The sequence below is a fragment of the Haliotis cracherodii genome, unplaced genomic scaffold (genome assembly GCF_022045235.1).
Source record: "Haliotis cracherodii isolate W230 unplaced genomic scaffold, xgHalCrac1.p SCAF_11, whole genome shotgun sequence".
Classification (NCBI taxonomy): domain Eukaryota; kingdom Metazoa; phylum Mollusca; class Gastropoda; order Lepetellida; family Haliotidae; genus Haliotis; species Haliotis cracherodii.
The window spans coordinates 29,217,006-29,233,004 of NW_027266266.1; the positions used below are offsets into that span (position 1 = coordinate 29,217,006).

At 36.7% G+C, this 15,999-nt stretch overlaps 1 protein-coding gene across 6 annotated transcripts in view; it reads right to left on the minus strand.

The window, feature by feature from the left end:
• LOC139456407 (NAD(+) hydrolase sarm1-like) overlaps nt 1-15,999 on the minus strand; it is a 47,575-nt gene that overhangs the window by 19,013 nt on the left and 12,563 nt on the right. For all 6 annotated transcript variants that reach the window (XR_011652531.1, XR_011652532.1, XM_071238108.1 and 3 more), the window contains 2 exons: nt 10,808-10,984; nt 2,448-2,572 (listed from right to left, as the gene is read on the minus strand). Coding sequence is in view for 4 of the 6 variants with exons in the window: in XM_071238108.1 (XP_071094209.1) it covers nt 2,448-2,572; nt 10,808-10,984 (302 nt within the window). In the remaining 2 variants the exon portion in view is untranslated. The remainder of the gene's footprint in view (nt 1-2,447; nt 2,573-10,807; nt 10,985-15,999) is intronic.

Consider the following 15,999-nt stretch of genomic DNA (forward strand, 5'->3'; position numbering starts at 1 on the left):
AACTTTTTTCTTATTACTTAGTATGACCTTGAGGGAGAATTGCATGTTTTAGTTGTAACAGCAACTGATTAGGGACAACTTTTATCTGAATAGACATTTAATTCCAAAGGTTAATTGCCCTGTAGCCATGATATGTATATGTCTAGAACCACTTAACTGCCATTACTTTAAGATGCTAATCCCCATTGTATTGTACATCAACTGTCGGCTAACCTGAATGAGCTGTTCAACTATGTCACTTGTGATTGTTACTGTTGTTTATATTTATGACTTAATCAGTTTTAGATGACCTTGGATATAGGAGCCTTGGTCAAGAGACAAAAGAGAGGAAGGTCTAGCCCTCAGCATAGCTCGGGTTGGGCAAGATGGTCTCAGGGCACCAACACAACAACCACTACCACTATGTGCTGACCTGGGACATAGTGCTTCTTGTATATACATATGCGTACCTGTATAAAGCAAACTTGTATACACCGCAAGCCTTTACATGTTGTCACTTCATACAGACAACTGTACTCCAACCCTTTGTACATAGCAATATGCAAATAGTCATTATCACATATGCAGCCAACGCATTGTTTTAAACCTCCAATGATGTCAACCTATAGTTCTTCAATAGGGGTTTAAATTTGGGATTTTATAACATGAGAATGTCCTTTGCGAGAGATTTGTTGTGGATTTGAACATGAGGCAATGTGCAGAGTAATGTAAACTCAACGATAAGAGTAAAACAGAACAAGTTGTGTGCGACTGTTTGTGGACAATACTCTCATTTCTCATCTTATATATGCAGATGATTTTGTAATAATTTTCATTGTGAAATTTACACGATATACAGCTTTTCCATTGGACGAGAGGTTGGTCGCATGACCACAAAACTGAAGTTCATAATTGTATGAACAACACATTTTGACGTTCATATGTTTTTCACGAGACTGTATTCTTGAAATAATGTATAAACTGGCGGACTAATTCCACGTTCCTGGGGGCACCCCTGGAAATTCCCGAGCACAAATAAATACAGAAGGGGTTGTTTCTCATCATTCAATCTTAAACGCAGCGTTTAAGCATACAGAAACGTCGGAGAGTTTGACTACATGATTGTTCATGAATATCCTTGCTACGACCCATGCTAGTGAACAAAATTGAGAAATGAATATGCACTATCGTAGTTTCGACTTGACCCATGTCTAGACTGACAGTTACAGTCTGCAGCAATCTATGAATTTACCTTTAAGTATCTATTTCACAAATATTTACAATCATCTTTCAACTATGGGCCAACTGGTCAATGGTGACCAACACATGTAACCTCCACAGGTTCATTAACAGATTCAGAAATCTCTCCTTTCACGTTTATCGTGTCGGCTATTTTGACGTCTTGTACTTGATGTAAATGTATTACGAGGTAGTTCTTAACAGACCTTTCTCACCAAATGATGATATTATTTACATATATTTTTTGTAAACATACCACAACAGACATTTCTGTAAAGCAAGTTGAGCATACTTAAGCTCATGTCACCTATCTTTTTGGGGAACTATTTAATTCCGCAATACAGCTGGTTGTTGTATGGCTGTCAGTGTAAACATAAAGTCACACATATAGATCTAGTGCTACATCCCTCGAGGTATAAAATAGGGATATAAAAAAGTATAAGCATTGACTTTCACTATGTGTGAGTTCATTGGAGTATGAACCTTCACAGAGTAAGGGCCAAACATTGTATGAACGTCTTCACAAGCTCCGATGTTCATACAGTTTGGCCCTCACTCTATGCAGTTTCATACTCCAATGAACTCACACAAAGTGTCAGTCAATTCTTAATTATAAAACAGGCCAATTACAAACCAGTCATCTGACATTTGACATATTTAGAATTGGAATGCTTCCACAAATCGATCATAGTGCTATGACTGTCATAAATCTATGTTAAAGTATCAGACTTATGATTGTCTTAGCTCTACGATCACTTATAAAAGACTTTCCATGCTCCGCATTGTGTCTGTCAAAGTATATATCATCTCGAAACCAAAACAGGATGGCAGCTAGATGTGCCACCAGAAAGGACAACAGATGACACCTTTGAGTATCAGGGCTACTGGTCTTTCAGTGATTTCATCTGTGTGTATTTATCATTCTTCCTATGTTTGGGTAATCCTTCCTTTAGAAGTGTGCATGTAACATGTGGCATACAGAGAATCGCACCTGCAGATTGACTTTTGATGTAAACACAATTGAAGCCAAGTAAGTAGAAAACTAGGTGGCCTACTTCACGATGCCAAGTTCAGAAAACTGCACAGGAAGTATAATAAATTTGACATTCCCTTATATCTGTTGATCAGCCCTAATTGGGGAATCCATAAGACCATTAGTACTCAGCTAAATATCCCACAACACATAACACATAGATAGAGGTATTTAGAGTGTTTAAAGTGGCTCCTACCTCTTTCTGACAATGCTGGAGGTCATCTGCAGGCCTTCCCGGAGGTCATCATCATTGAGTACAAGCAGCAGGTCACCATCGACCTCAGCTTCCTCCACATGACTTGAATACTTGCTGAATCCAACCTTGGAAACATAACAAATGTTGTAATGGGGAACACTTCCTTTCTTGACAAAGTATTATGTGACTTGTACATAGTTATTGCAGGTAACATTCACTATCAATGACCCTAACTAGCAACTCATTTTATAGATCAGCCCCAGACAAATTCTGTGATACTGTGATCATGGAAAGGTTTGAAGAAATTTTGACTAGCCATAGAATTGCAGAAAAATAGCAAAAATTGTGTTTTATCCATCTCTCAATTTTTATTATTTTCAAGCTTTTCTCTCAAAATTCTGCACTCAAATGATGCCTGAACATTTAACACACAATTCAAACATACAAAATATGAATTTTACAATAAAATGAAATTGGAAATAAATAATTCTCACTTTTAAACAACCTTGTGGTATAATGACTTGACTTCATAATCTATATTTACATCTTACCATAAATACATATCACTGACACAAAGAATATATAGTTGCATAATGTAATGTTTTATGCAATGATAACTATTATTCAATGATGCAATCAGTTTGTTTCGGATTTTGATTTGCGTTTTCAATAGCGAGATGTTGCACGCTCAAGTGATTTGAAGATAAAACTTCATCTGCTAATAGCCTTATCATATCATTTATTGATTTGAGGGGGAAATGGTCATATTTTTATTGCAGAAGTTTGGTAATTTTACCACAGAATTTTGATATTTTAAGGCAGAACTTGTCTGGGACTGAAATATCTTATGTTTAGTTTTTGATTTTCTGAATGTGTGGATATCTCAGAAGGTAAGATTTTACCAACTTATTAATGTCAAAGATTCTTCCTGTGAGTATCAGTAACAAATAGCAAGTCTCTGAACTTCTATGCATTATTAAATCTTTATTTGATTGTAAATGCAATAGTAATATTAGTAATTCAAAACATAAAATGGCTCTTGTTAAACTTGGAAGTGGCTCTAAGTCATTTGGTATTCAGAAAATCAACAGAGATTGATGCACCAATGACGATGTCCAAGGTTTTATGCAGTGAATGTTTTGTGTTAGAAGACGAAGCTCAAGTTGTATTTAGCTGTAAGGTAAATGATGGTGCCCCTTTTGAACAATGATGTGACTTACAATATAGTAACAACAGGAAAACAGAAAAATCACTATCCCCCACCATGAGGCACAGCATAATTTTGTTTGTTCATAAAATTGTGAATAATATGGAAGCTAATGTATCTCTTATAAGCAGGCAAACTTTCATGTAATTTCTCAGGAAAGACTGGATGCACAAAACCTAAAACATTTGTAAGGAATGAAACTCTGGAAAAAATAATTTATGGCACTAATTGTTCGATTGTCTTGAGAAGTATCTCTTAGATCAGCTTGCTAACGTTCATTCATGTAACTTCAGTAGTTTCTGAGAAAATGTGTCCCCATTTCCCGCATGGAACAAGGGCCATAAATCTGTAAAGAATTAATTGAAGACACCGATTTTCAAATTCATCTGAGATCATGACTAGTAACATCAGTGTGTAAAATTTCATTTCTCAACTTGTTATTGAGAAAATTTGCCCCATTGTGAAGCAGAGATACGAAACCCGTTCCTATATTCCTGCCGCCCCACTTAATGGCAAGGGATACTGAAGTCCCCTAAGATGAAAGACATCAACTTCATGCTATCTGAATACATGTGATGTATTCTCCATCAGAGGTGACATGTAATCAGCATGCATGCTCATTATGATACATTCTTGTCTCTGTACTCGGGGTCTACTGGCCTCACATACAATAGAATCCTGGAATGTTGGAATCCTAGTAACCAGATTAAACAAGCTTACCCATACTGGATAACTAGAAAGGTGTTTAAATGACATTCCTTCCTGTTTGGAGAAACACATGTCTAATGCAAGATAACTTTAAGAAAGTCTTTGCCCTCTGACAACGGGAATAAGAACATGTATACTCGGACCCCATGGTACCGCGGTATTCATCGTATCGCGGCATTTGTGATTTCCGATAGTTCACGCGGGACACGCCTCTTAGCGGCTGTCTTTTAATGCAAATCAGTAACCACGAAGTGCTCACTTCGTAAACAATTTCAATTTCCTCGGAATGTTCCGTCTGCTGTAAGTAAGGAGTTATTAATCAGTTGATACATATTTCTGGCATCTGTTGTAATATTGCCTTACCCCCATCTATCAATGGCCAACTATATAACCCGCAGTTCCCCAAGTAAACTTTCTCTATCGACCTGAACTAGACCATCTGCATATTCATGGCGTCTATTGAGGTAACGGAAGTTACGTAGTCCGCACATTTTTCCCGCTCTGTGCCCAGAATCTATTGGGAGATCATAAGGGCCATAATGCCAAACTTCGAAATACGTTCTTCACTATTAACCAAAAGATAAATACATACTTTGGGCATACTAGGAGTGCTTTTTATATATTTATTGTTGACTTTTAACATTTTTCCATTTTGTGACAAATTATTGTCATCCAATTTTTTTTAAACAATCTTAAAAGATCATTTCTGATATTTTGATGTTGACTTATAAAAATATTGTTCTCTTATTTTTCGGTAAATATGCATTGAATACCTATTGCTGATAACACATTTAGAATTTTACTTGTGCTGTCTTTGCACTTGTCTGGACAAATCACTGATGTCTGGCATGATCATATCAAGTGGTTGGTAGAATTATGTCCTCTTTTTGTCCAATTCGGACCTCCATACACAACTTTTCTCTGTACCGCGATACGATGGAGTTCTCTCCCTTGTCAAACAGAGCGCGAGGCCCGGCTTTTACTCGGAGCTACTGATGTAAATAATGAACTTTTATCAGTAAAATATGCATTGTTTGATAACATGAATGATATCTGATACAGAGAACACGAATAAACATAAAGGTTAGTGAGTGCATTTTGTTCCGTTTAGCGTACATGACATGTACCGCGATACCCCGAGGTTGCAGGCTATACACTACCAGTTTAGTGACATCACTTCCGTATCAGGGAAACAGAGCCAGTGATTATTGCTTAGTGCCACATTAGCAATCTTGCAGCTATTTGCGCTGATTTGGGGGAAACACATGTCTAATGAGACTTTAACTTCAAAACAGAGGTCCTGTTGCGTAAACTACATAAATAACAGCGTCAACAATAGTCTCACAAGCTGACATGATTCTGTGGTGCCTTATATAAGATGACTTTTATCAATATTGTCAAATCTATATTTAAAACACTAAACTCTATAATTTGTAAGAAATATACACTATGTTCACTTTCCACTTACGACTGTATCATATCACCAACTCCACCTCAGTAAAGTATGCTTTAGCTATAAACTAATAAGAAAATCATATGCACTTCCAATTCGGTAACATCACCTTTTGTTTGGGGAAACACAATTGAAGACAATAAGATAATCCTTTGCCTCTAGCAACATTAATTAGAAAAGTCATTTCACAATTCGTCCATATAAACAAATTTCCATATAACTGAAACCAGCTTCTTACTGGAAGAGTTACTTCCCTTCAATTATGCAACTCATGACAGATGACAGAGCAAACAGATACATCCACTCAATCTTTATTCATACATATTACGGCTTGTCATGTCAAACAACCAAAGATGTAATGCATCTTCCATCTTCTGGTGTTTTGCTACACAGGAGATTTAGCCACTTCTGTTTGTCTTTTAAAATGTCACCAATTGTTGATTTTCCTATGGTATGTCCAAATTCAGTGCCATAATGCTTACTGATGGTTTCTAAACTTGAATAAACAGACAAATTTCCCTTTTTTCGCGTGCTGTAACCGCATGTTGCTTACGTTTCGCTGGTTGACAGGCCACACTTACACAACTTTAACCTCCTACCTCCACAGACGCCATATTTATCGAAGGGGATTACATGTACAATAAACAAGCTCGTCTCAAACGTAACTCAGTGTCACTTGGTTAATTGACTTCTCACGAATCAAAGGATTACTACCAGCGGAAGGATTACCACCAGCGGAAGTGTATTGTCCGGATAAGTGAGACAATTTTGTGAATTTCTGTATATACGGGTAAATTTATGTAGTAATTATTTCGTTTTAAATGAAAATCATCCGGGAACCGAGGTTTCCGGATATCTGAAGTCCGTATAAGCGGGGCACGACTGTACCACCAAAATCTTGTATTCTGGCCGTCATCACACTAAACAAAATTTCAGATTTTCATCCAATATTACTAGATACTATTAGTTCATCAACTAGCCATAATAAGTCATGCAACTAACATTGGACTGCCTCCCAAAACACCCCTATAAGGTGGGAAAACTATACTTCTTTCCAAAATCAGCCATCCTTGAAGCAGAATATTGGGGACGTGGGGGGGATTACCCCTGATATGATAGGGTTAGTATTCCTTGAATACCATTGCTTGATAGAAAACCTCTATTACATCACTGCCAAAATATACTGCAGGGAATGGTGGGTTCTGACATCTAAGAATATCCAGGCTAGTTAACAGTCTACTGGAATAAGAAAGGATTAAACCCCCAAACCAGGATTCTAATTTAAATAGGGTCATACCTTAAATCTAGTAATATTGGATCCCTAATTGCTCCATACATCGCATTCAGTTGCTTGACCAAAATTAGGTGTACATGTTACAGTCAAATTCTATAATCAGGTAATATGTATATATGACTGATTCACTCATGCAATGTACATATTGACTGAAAATGAGACAGGATTCAGACAGATTGACTGAAATGAATTAGACTCCTTAATTTAATCCCCCCATTTAATTTAGATCTATTTTGATCTTACAAAGATAAAAGTAACTTCTGTGAGTAATTAAAAATGTTTCCACAATGAATAGATTGTTTCTTCAAACATGAAAGAACACAGGAATCCTTTTTTATGTTACTTATCTTTATTGACCTAACATGCAGCTCAGCTGCAGAAGGGGGCACGGGTAGCCCAGTCGTCAAAGGCGCCGCGATTCGCTGTGCAGAGTTGCGTCCCCTGGACACGCCAGAAATCTATGATTGTGGGTTCGAATCCTGGTTCACCCCGATTATGTTTCTAGGTTTGTCAGCACCATACCCGTGCTCGTGGGTTTCACCGAAGTGGTAAACGTCTGAAACCTGCATCACTTCGGGCTTTCCTCCCACATTAAGCTGACACGCCGTGATATAACTGGAATAATGTTAAAAGCGACGTTAAACCCAACTAACTCACTCAGCTGCAGAAACAGAATATATTGTGTGATATTGTTTGAACATAATTGTTCACAATACTTAATGAGATGGTCCTGATATACCATTATCCACTTGAACGAGCCCTTAGCCACTGACTGCATGTTGACTAGGTCGACCTAGCCTCGAGATCAAAAGTCCTTGGACAGGATGGCTTTAAGAACCACGCCCTTTGTTGTGAATTGTTTATGCTTATTCTGACATTCAAAAGTAACAGCAAGCCTCAGACTTTTTCCACTTTTATCAACTTGTGTTGATATATTTGATATCAAAAGACATTTGGGTGAGATTCTCTATATAACCAAATTTGGAACTCTGGAACTGTCCCCAAAATTTGGATATCAGCCATGGTGGTACCAGTTCTTAAACCAGGGAAATCCCCAAATGACTCCTATCAAACCCATGTCACTCACCTTACACATATGTAAAATTACTGAAACCATTATCATAAACAGGCTCAAGTTCCAAATTTCCAATCTCAAAAAGGAGGACCAAAACGGCTTCACTTCAAACCGGCAAACTTTAGATCATATTTTACATTTTGAACAAGACATAAGAAAAAAACAAAAAAACAATACACAGTGACAATACATGTATTCATAGATTTCAGTAAAGTTTTTGACACTCATGATTGATGGCATCTTTCCAAACTCACCTAAAAATATATCAACAGCAAAATTTGCTGACAACATCTCATCTCATCTTTGGACCTCTTCAAATTCAACCTGTCGTAATCAAATCCAAAACCGGGCTTCCACTTGGGGATCCAAAATCAACACACAAAAAACCATGGCTTATTATTAAAAAAAAACTTTATGCCAAATTCAACACCCATATTACAACTTCTTTTAGTGGCATTTAGAAGTTGGTGTGATGAAGTAAGACGAGTTCTATGGATGATCAACTTCTTTATTATAATTAGTGCTAGTTATAATAAAGAAGTTGTTCATCCATAGAACTCGTCTTACTTCACCCATATTACAACTTAATAATGAACAAATTACATTCCAGAACGAAGCAAAATGTGTAGGAGTAACTTTTGACCAACATTTAACATGGGCACCCCACATCTCTTACTTAGTCAATTCTTCCCAACATGACATAAATCTTTTGAGAGATATCAGCAGCACAGACTGGGGGTGCTGACAAACAAACTTTGCATAAATATATACAAAACTCTTATACAAGAAAACAAAGATAGTTAGTGATGTGTTGACATTTGATTGATTCCAAAATATTGTGTAAACTGCATACTCAGAGAAGCTCCTTTTGATCTTCGTAAGATTAAAACAGATCCGAAATAAAATGAGGAGATTAAATTAAGGAGTCAATCAGTCAATCTGTCTACAATCCAGTTTCATATTTCAGGCAATATACATTTTACCTGATTATAGACGCTGACTGTAACATATTTAAACCTGAATCACCTCAATAGGCCATGGTTCTCCCCAACACCCCTAAAGCCCCCTCTTGGGTTGCACACACCACTTTCGCCCCTTTCGGAAACACATTAAATGGCCTGGCCGGGCCCATGTGCGAAATACGCATCAGTCGGAAAGCGCACGTTAAATCTCCAAAGTAAGTAAGTAAGTAAGCAAAAGGCCAGATTCTGGAATAATGCCAAGGACATGAGCATACATGTGGTAAACTTCCATAGAACTACCATTATATTTGTGTCCAACTTCCCAGTTTGTGATTGCCCCTGAGCGTGATAACTAGTTTACCTATGACCTGACCTACACAGTAGTATAGGGACCAGGGCCACGATGCCATGCCCTGAAAATCTGCTCATGTTGGCTGATCATTTCTTGTCATAAGACCAAAACATTACCTTTCATAACCCCACCCTGGACCAGGTCAACATAGTTGTTTGTTATATCTCAATTATGAATCTTGCAATTCCATTGGTTAATCCATACCACATGACGAAACAAAGCATTTCCATGTAGACCCCCAATACATCTGACCTGACACTGACACTTGCGTTATTGACTCATCTGCTAGAAAACAAGATGGCATCTGGTACACTAACATTTTACGGTCCGCAGCTAAGCTACTGTAATGAAACTGGGGACAGTTTAAAGGCTTCATAAACTTTAAAGTGAATTTCGGTATAACAAAACTAATGATTACTCTTGACGAGGTCAATATGTGAAAACAACGACCCAAGGACAAGTCAAGAGTAATTATTTGTGTAGAATTGACCTATGGTTTCAGTGAGTCAGCATCTATCAAAGATGGTGGTTACTCGGTCTTCAAGTTTGGCGTGTTCAGTTTCTGCCAGCAGATTTGGAACATCATCTCATTCAGTCTTAGTAGGAATAATATCAAATATCAATTAATATTCATCAAAAGAGTCACAGTCTGTACAGTGAGATAAGGCAAGCCAACATGTCTGCTCCCGAAGATCTTTTAAGACAGAGTTATAGTTCTGAGTAAAAACCCCAACACTATGTCCTGTATGTTGACCTGAGAAAGTTGCATTTTTCAATAATAGGTTGGACTGGTGCATGTGATGATATACATATTATGATAATGGCGATGTTTCTGGGAATGCTGTTTTCAAAACAACAAAAACAAACATGAAGGGCAAATGGATCCCAAAATCTCCTGAAACTGACAAATTCTTGAAAAGGCTGCTTTTGATGCACTTAGTCAGTGCATGAGCATTGTCGTATGCACATTATGCTTATATACACAGATATATTTATTGGAAAGAAAAAGACTATTCTGTCTGTGCCATTGCAACAACAACAGGCGGTCACCAATCACAGTGCCATCTCCCTACACATCAGTAGGAATAATGTTGCTGTTAGTGAACTGGTAGTGTGTGTGAACTGGTCAGTGAATTGGGTATTGTTTATCATTAAATTGGATTAGTGCAAGATATTAAAAACATCTATATGTCTGCTGAGTAGACAAACAGAATGCTAGCACCAGTAACCTGTTGACAAGGGACAACATAGGTAATGACAGCTTCACCAGTCAAAAACCAGTTGAGTACATAGTGGTAACTAGTGGTACCTGAGAGACCCAGTAGGAGACATCATTGACAGTCCATAGCGGCACCTGCTGTGACAAACGATGTGGGATTTTTTCACCTATCACCTTCAGAGCCTCTGCTGCTAGTTTTGAAGCCACAGCATTGGGGCTGCTTGCTATCTTCTTGAGGGGTTGTACTGCACATATCTCATGGAATATCTAAAGAGAACAATTACAGATTAAATTAACAACATATATGATGATATAGCAATGATCAAACAGCAATGAAAGGAGCTTTCATCAAACAAAACCCCATAATGATTGACATAAAATATCAGAATGTTCCAGTCTGCCTTTTGTAAGAAACAGAATCATTGCTTTTCCTGGAATCTTTTCCTTCTCTTCATACAGGAGGTTTTTGACAATTCTTGTAATTACCTTACATGCATGCTGTATTCCACAAAGACTGATGGATTCGTCCATCTAGTAATACCCTGGATAAATTAACAGTTAAACGAATCTTGAGAGAAGAAACTTTAACCCCAATAACCATGATTATTCCCGTCCTCTCAAATTCAGACATTTGGGGTACTGAAAGATTCCTAAAACAACTCATTATCTGTTGTTTTAACCAAATATTTAGGTTTAATGATAAACAGAATCACCGCCAAATGTCTGAATTCAGAATAATGTCAAGGACCTGAGTAAATACATACACATAGTAAACTTCCATAGAACTACTGGTATATTTGTATCTCCAAACCCCTTTCATTGAACCTCAACAGTTGGTCCTTCCAGACTCAGTATGGTCTTGACCAAATGTTCCATTGAGTTCCAGGATGCAAGGCTGGTAGGCAATGCTCTAATTTAGTGAATTTTTAATGATAAAAAATACAGGAGTTGTTAACTCTACATGCTGTGCCTCCAATGCGTCAATGTCCCACGAACAGGACAGAGATAAGATCTGGTGGCTTCAAGTCTTTGCTGAGTGCTGGGATATGTATTTTTCGTGTCCCAACCTTCCCAGAGCTGTCAACAACCCCGACAACACAATCCACTGTAAGGTGCCTGTGACTGTTTTTAAGTGGTTTAGTCAAAGATGACTTGATGGCTTTCTTCATAGGGACTCACGGTTACTGGCATATCCTGGCCAGCCTGACCAAGCCTGAAGAGACAAAGTTTTCAATGTAGTCTCTTTATACTACGTTGTTTGACTTTTTGTGCCCCTAATGGACTTTTGCAGCAGAATTCTTCTGGTTCTTCAGGGTTGGCTGTTTCTTCTTAATATCTGACCTCTGGTGAAACATGGCCTGCATCCCTCCTTGTTACTGCTTTAGCATGTTTGTTTGTTTGTTTGCACTCAGCAATATTCCAGCTATATGACAGTGGTCTGTAAAATAATCGTGTCTGGACCAGACAATCCAATGATTGACATCATGAGCATCGATCCATGCAATTTGGATATGATGACATGCATTAAACATGTCTGCGAGCCTGACTACCCGATCCCATTAGTTGCCTTTAACGACAAGCATAGTTGCCGTTTATGGCAAGCATGGGCTGCTGAAGGCCTATTCTACCCTGGATCTCTTTAACATGTCTTGTAGCATGTTCAAGAAGAATGTGGACGTGGCATCTGATTGTGTTAACAACTGGGCCTCTGAGGAAGCCGTAGGCTGTACAACTTTACAGCTTCCTGCCATGGCCTCTTGTCCGAGGAACGTCTGGGTGTACAGATCTACTGCATCCACAGACATAGAGGACAGTGCCTTAATCGTCTCCTTCGAAGATTCTTCCTCTTGGCCTTTTACAAGTAGTGCACCACCTTTGTGATATCTCTGGTGGGAGAGACAAGGACTCAGGGAATCTCATATCTTGTGTGCATTTCATTGGTTTGCCCTTTGCAACAGAGCTTGAGTAGGTCCATCTGTAGCTTTTATAGTGTGATGACAGCTAAAATACAGGATCTATAACTATGATGTAAAAGAGGTAGGGTATTCACAAGTATTATACTATTCCTAAAGTCACGTATCATACATGTACTTAATTACAAAAAATACTGAAGTGATATCATTTTGGGTAACTCTTAGTAATCAGATCATATCATATTGGGTAACTGTTAGTAAACTGATCATATATTGGGTAACTGTTAGTAAACTGATCATATATTGGGTAACTGTTAGTAAACTGATCATATATTGGGTAACTGTTAATAAACTGATCATATCATATTGGGTAATTGTTAGTAAACTGATCATATCATATTGGGTAACTGTTAGTAAACTGATCATATCATATTGGGTAACTGTTAGTAAACTGATCATATATTGGGTAACTGTTAGTAAACTGATCATATATTGGGTAACTGTTAGTAAACTGATCATATCATATTGGGTAACTGTTAGTACACTGATCATATATTGGGTAACTGTCAGTAAACTGATCCTATCATATTGGTTAACTGTTAGTAAACTGATCCTATCATATTGGATAACTGTTAGTAAACTGATCCTATCATTTTGGGCAACTGTTAGTAAACTGATCATATCATATTGGGTAACTGTTAGTAAACTGATCATATATTGGGTAACTGTTAGTAAACTGATCATATATTGGGTAACTGTTAGTAAACTGATCATATATTGGGTAACTGTTAGTAAACTGATCATATCATATTGGGTAATTGTTAGTAAACTGATCCTATCATATTGGGTAACTGTTAGTAAACTGATCATATCATATTGGGTAACTGTTAGTAAACTGATCATATCATATTGGGTAACTGTTAGTAAACTGATCATATATTGGGTAACTGTTAGTAAACTGATCATATATTGGGTAACTGTTAGTAAACTGATCATATCATATTGGATAACTGTTAGTACACTGATCATATATTGGGTAACTGTCAGTAAACTGATCCTATCATATTGGTTAACTGTTAGTAAACTGATCCTATCATATTGGATAACTGTTAGTAAACTGATCCTATCATTTTGGGCAACTGTTAGTAAACTGATCCTATCATATTGGGTAACTGTTAGTAAACTGATCATATATTGGGTAACTGTTAGTAAACTGATCATATATTGGGTAACTGTTAGTAAACTGATCATATATTGGGTAACTGTTAGTAAACTGATCATATCATATTGGGTAATTGTTAGTAAACTGATCCTATCATATTGGGTAACTGTTAGTAAACTGATCATATCATATTGGGTAACTGTTAGTAAACTGATCATATATTGGGTAACTGTTAGTAAACTGATCATATATTGGGTAACTGTTAGTAAACTGATCATATCATATTGGGTAACTGTTAGTACACTGATCATATATTGGGTAACTGTCAGTAAACTGATCCTATCATATTGGTTAACTGTTAGTAAACTGATTCTATCATATTGGATAACTGTTAGTAAACTGATCATATCATATTGGGCAACTGTTAGTAAACTGATCCTATCATATTGGGTAACTGTTAGTAAACTGATCATATATTGGGTAACTGTTAGTAAACTGATCATATCATATTGGGTAACTGTTAGTAAACTGATCATATATTGGGTAACTGTTAGTAAACTGATCCTATCATATTGGGTAACTGTTAGTAAACTGATCATATATTGGGTAACTGTTAGTAAACTGATCATATATTGGGTAACTGTTAGTAAACTGATCATATATTAGGTAACTGTTAGTAAACTGATCATATCATATTGGGTAACTGTTAGTACACTGATCATATATTGGGTAACTGTCAGTAAACTGATCCTATCATATTGGTTAACTGTTAGTAAACTGATCCTATCATATTGGGTAACTGTTAGTAAACTGATCCTATAATATCGGGTAACTGTTAGTAAACTGATCATATATTGGGTAACTGTTAGTAAACTGATTATATCATATTGGGTAACTGTTAGTAAACTGATCATATATTGGGTAACTGTTAGTAAACTGATCCTATCATATTGGGTAACTGTTAGTAAACTGATCATATATTGGGTAACTGTTAGTAAACTGATCCTATCATATTGGGTAACTGTTAGTAAACTGATCATATATTGGGTAACTGTTAGTAAACTGATCCTATCATATTGGGTAACTGTTAGTAAACTTATCATATCATAATGGGTAACTGTTAGTTAACTGATCCTATCATAATGGGTAAATGTTAGTAAACTGATCATAAATACAAGTAGATTTACTGCATCAAAGGAATTTACCATGTAGGAAAATGGCATCTTCCTTAGGCAAGGGAGATAACTGACTATAAAAGTTCAGTTACCAACCTTGCCGAACTAGGCTAGAATTTCAAGACTCGATCATAGCACCACCAGTGGCAATTACAGGTTATGTCCCTTCTGTGTCCCTCCTATTGACCAATCAGATGCCATCTCTCATATCACTTGCTTTTGCTTTAAGAAAAGTGGATGATCTGACTGATAATCAAGATCTATATTGTAATAAAATGGGTCTTATCCTTTGTAGTGAATAAAATCACATGAGCTCCTTAAAGGGGCACTAATCTCTGGCTTCCTCTTGGTCGTCTGACACTCCCACTGGAACTCACTAGCTGCCGTGAGTCGATTTGCTCGCTAATGCAAAAGAGCATGACAAGACACTGGGCTACTGTCTGCAAGGACAGCTAAATAAATTTGGAGGCAATATTTGTTTTACGCATGTTTAACACTGATTGGTTATCTGTGATCTATGAAGATTTCGACGAAGGGCACATGTTAATTAATTTCTTAAAATTAAAATCTGTCCATTTATTTAACAGATTGACTAAAAATGATTAAGATGCTCAAAAAGGACTTAAAACATCACAATAGATTAATTATGCTTGTATTAGAAGCCAAACAATATAGAAATGTGCTTTCAATCCTAAAATTTTCAGTCACTTTGTGATATTAAATATAAAAATGATTGGAATTCATTATCATAATAATACAGATGGACATATTTTTCAGTCAATTTGTAAAATAATTGAATATTTAGGCGATTAATAAATTTTCTAAGTGAAAATTTTACACATTTTGACTGTAAAAATATACACACGATAAAATGAGCAATGCTCAGGTGAAATATTTACTGTGTTGCAAGTCAAAATAGTGAAAACGAAAATTGCACAATTACCAACCAAGTGACTTATCAAAACTTCATCATCATTACTGATGCTACCCACAAAGATACCTACATTTCCTTATTATCTCGAAAACTGTATT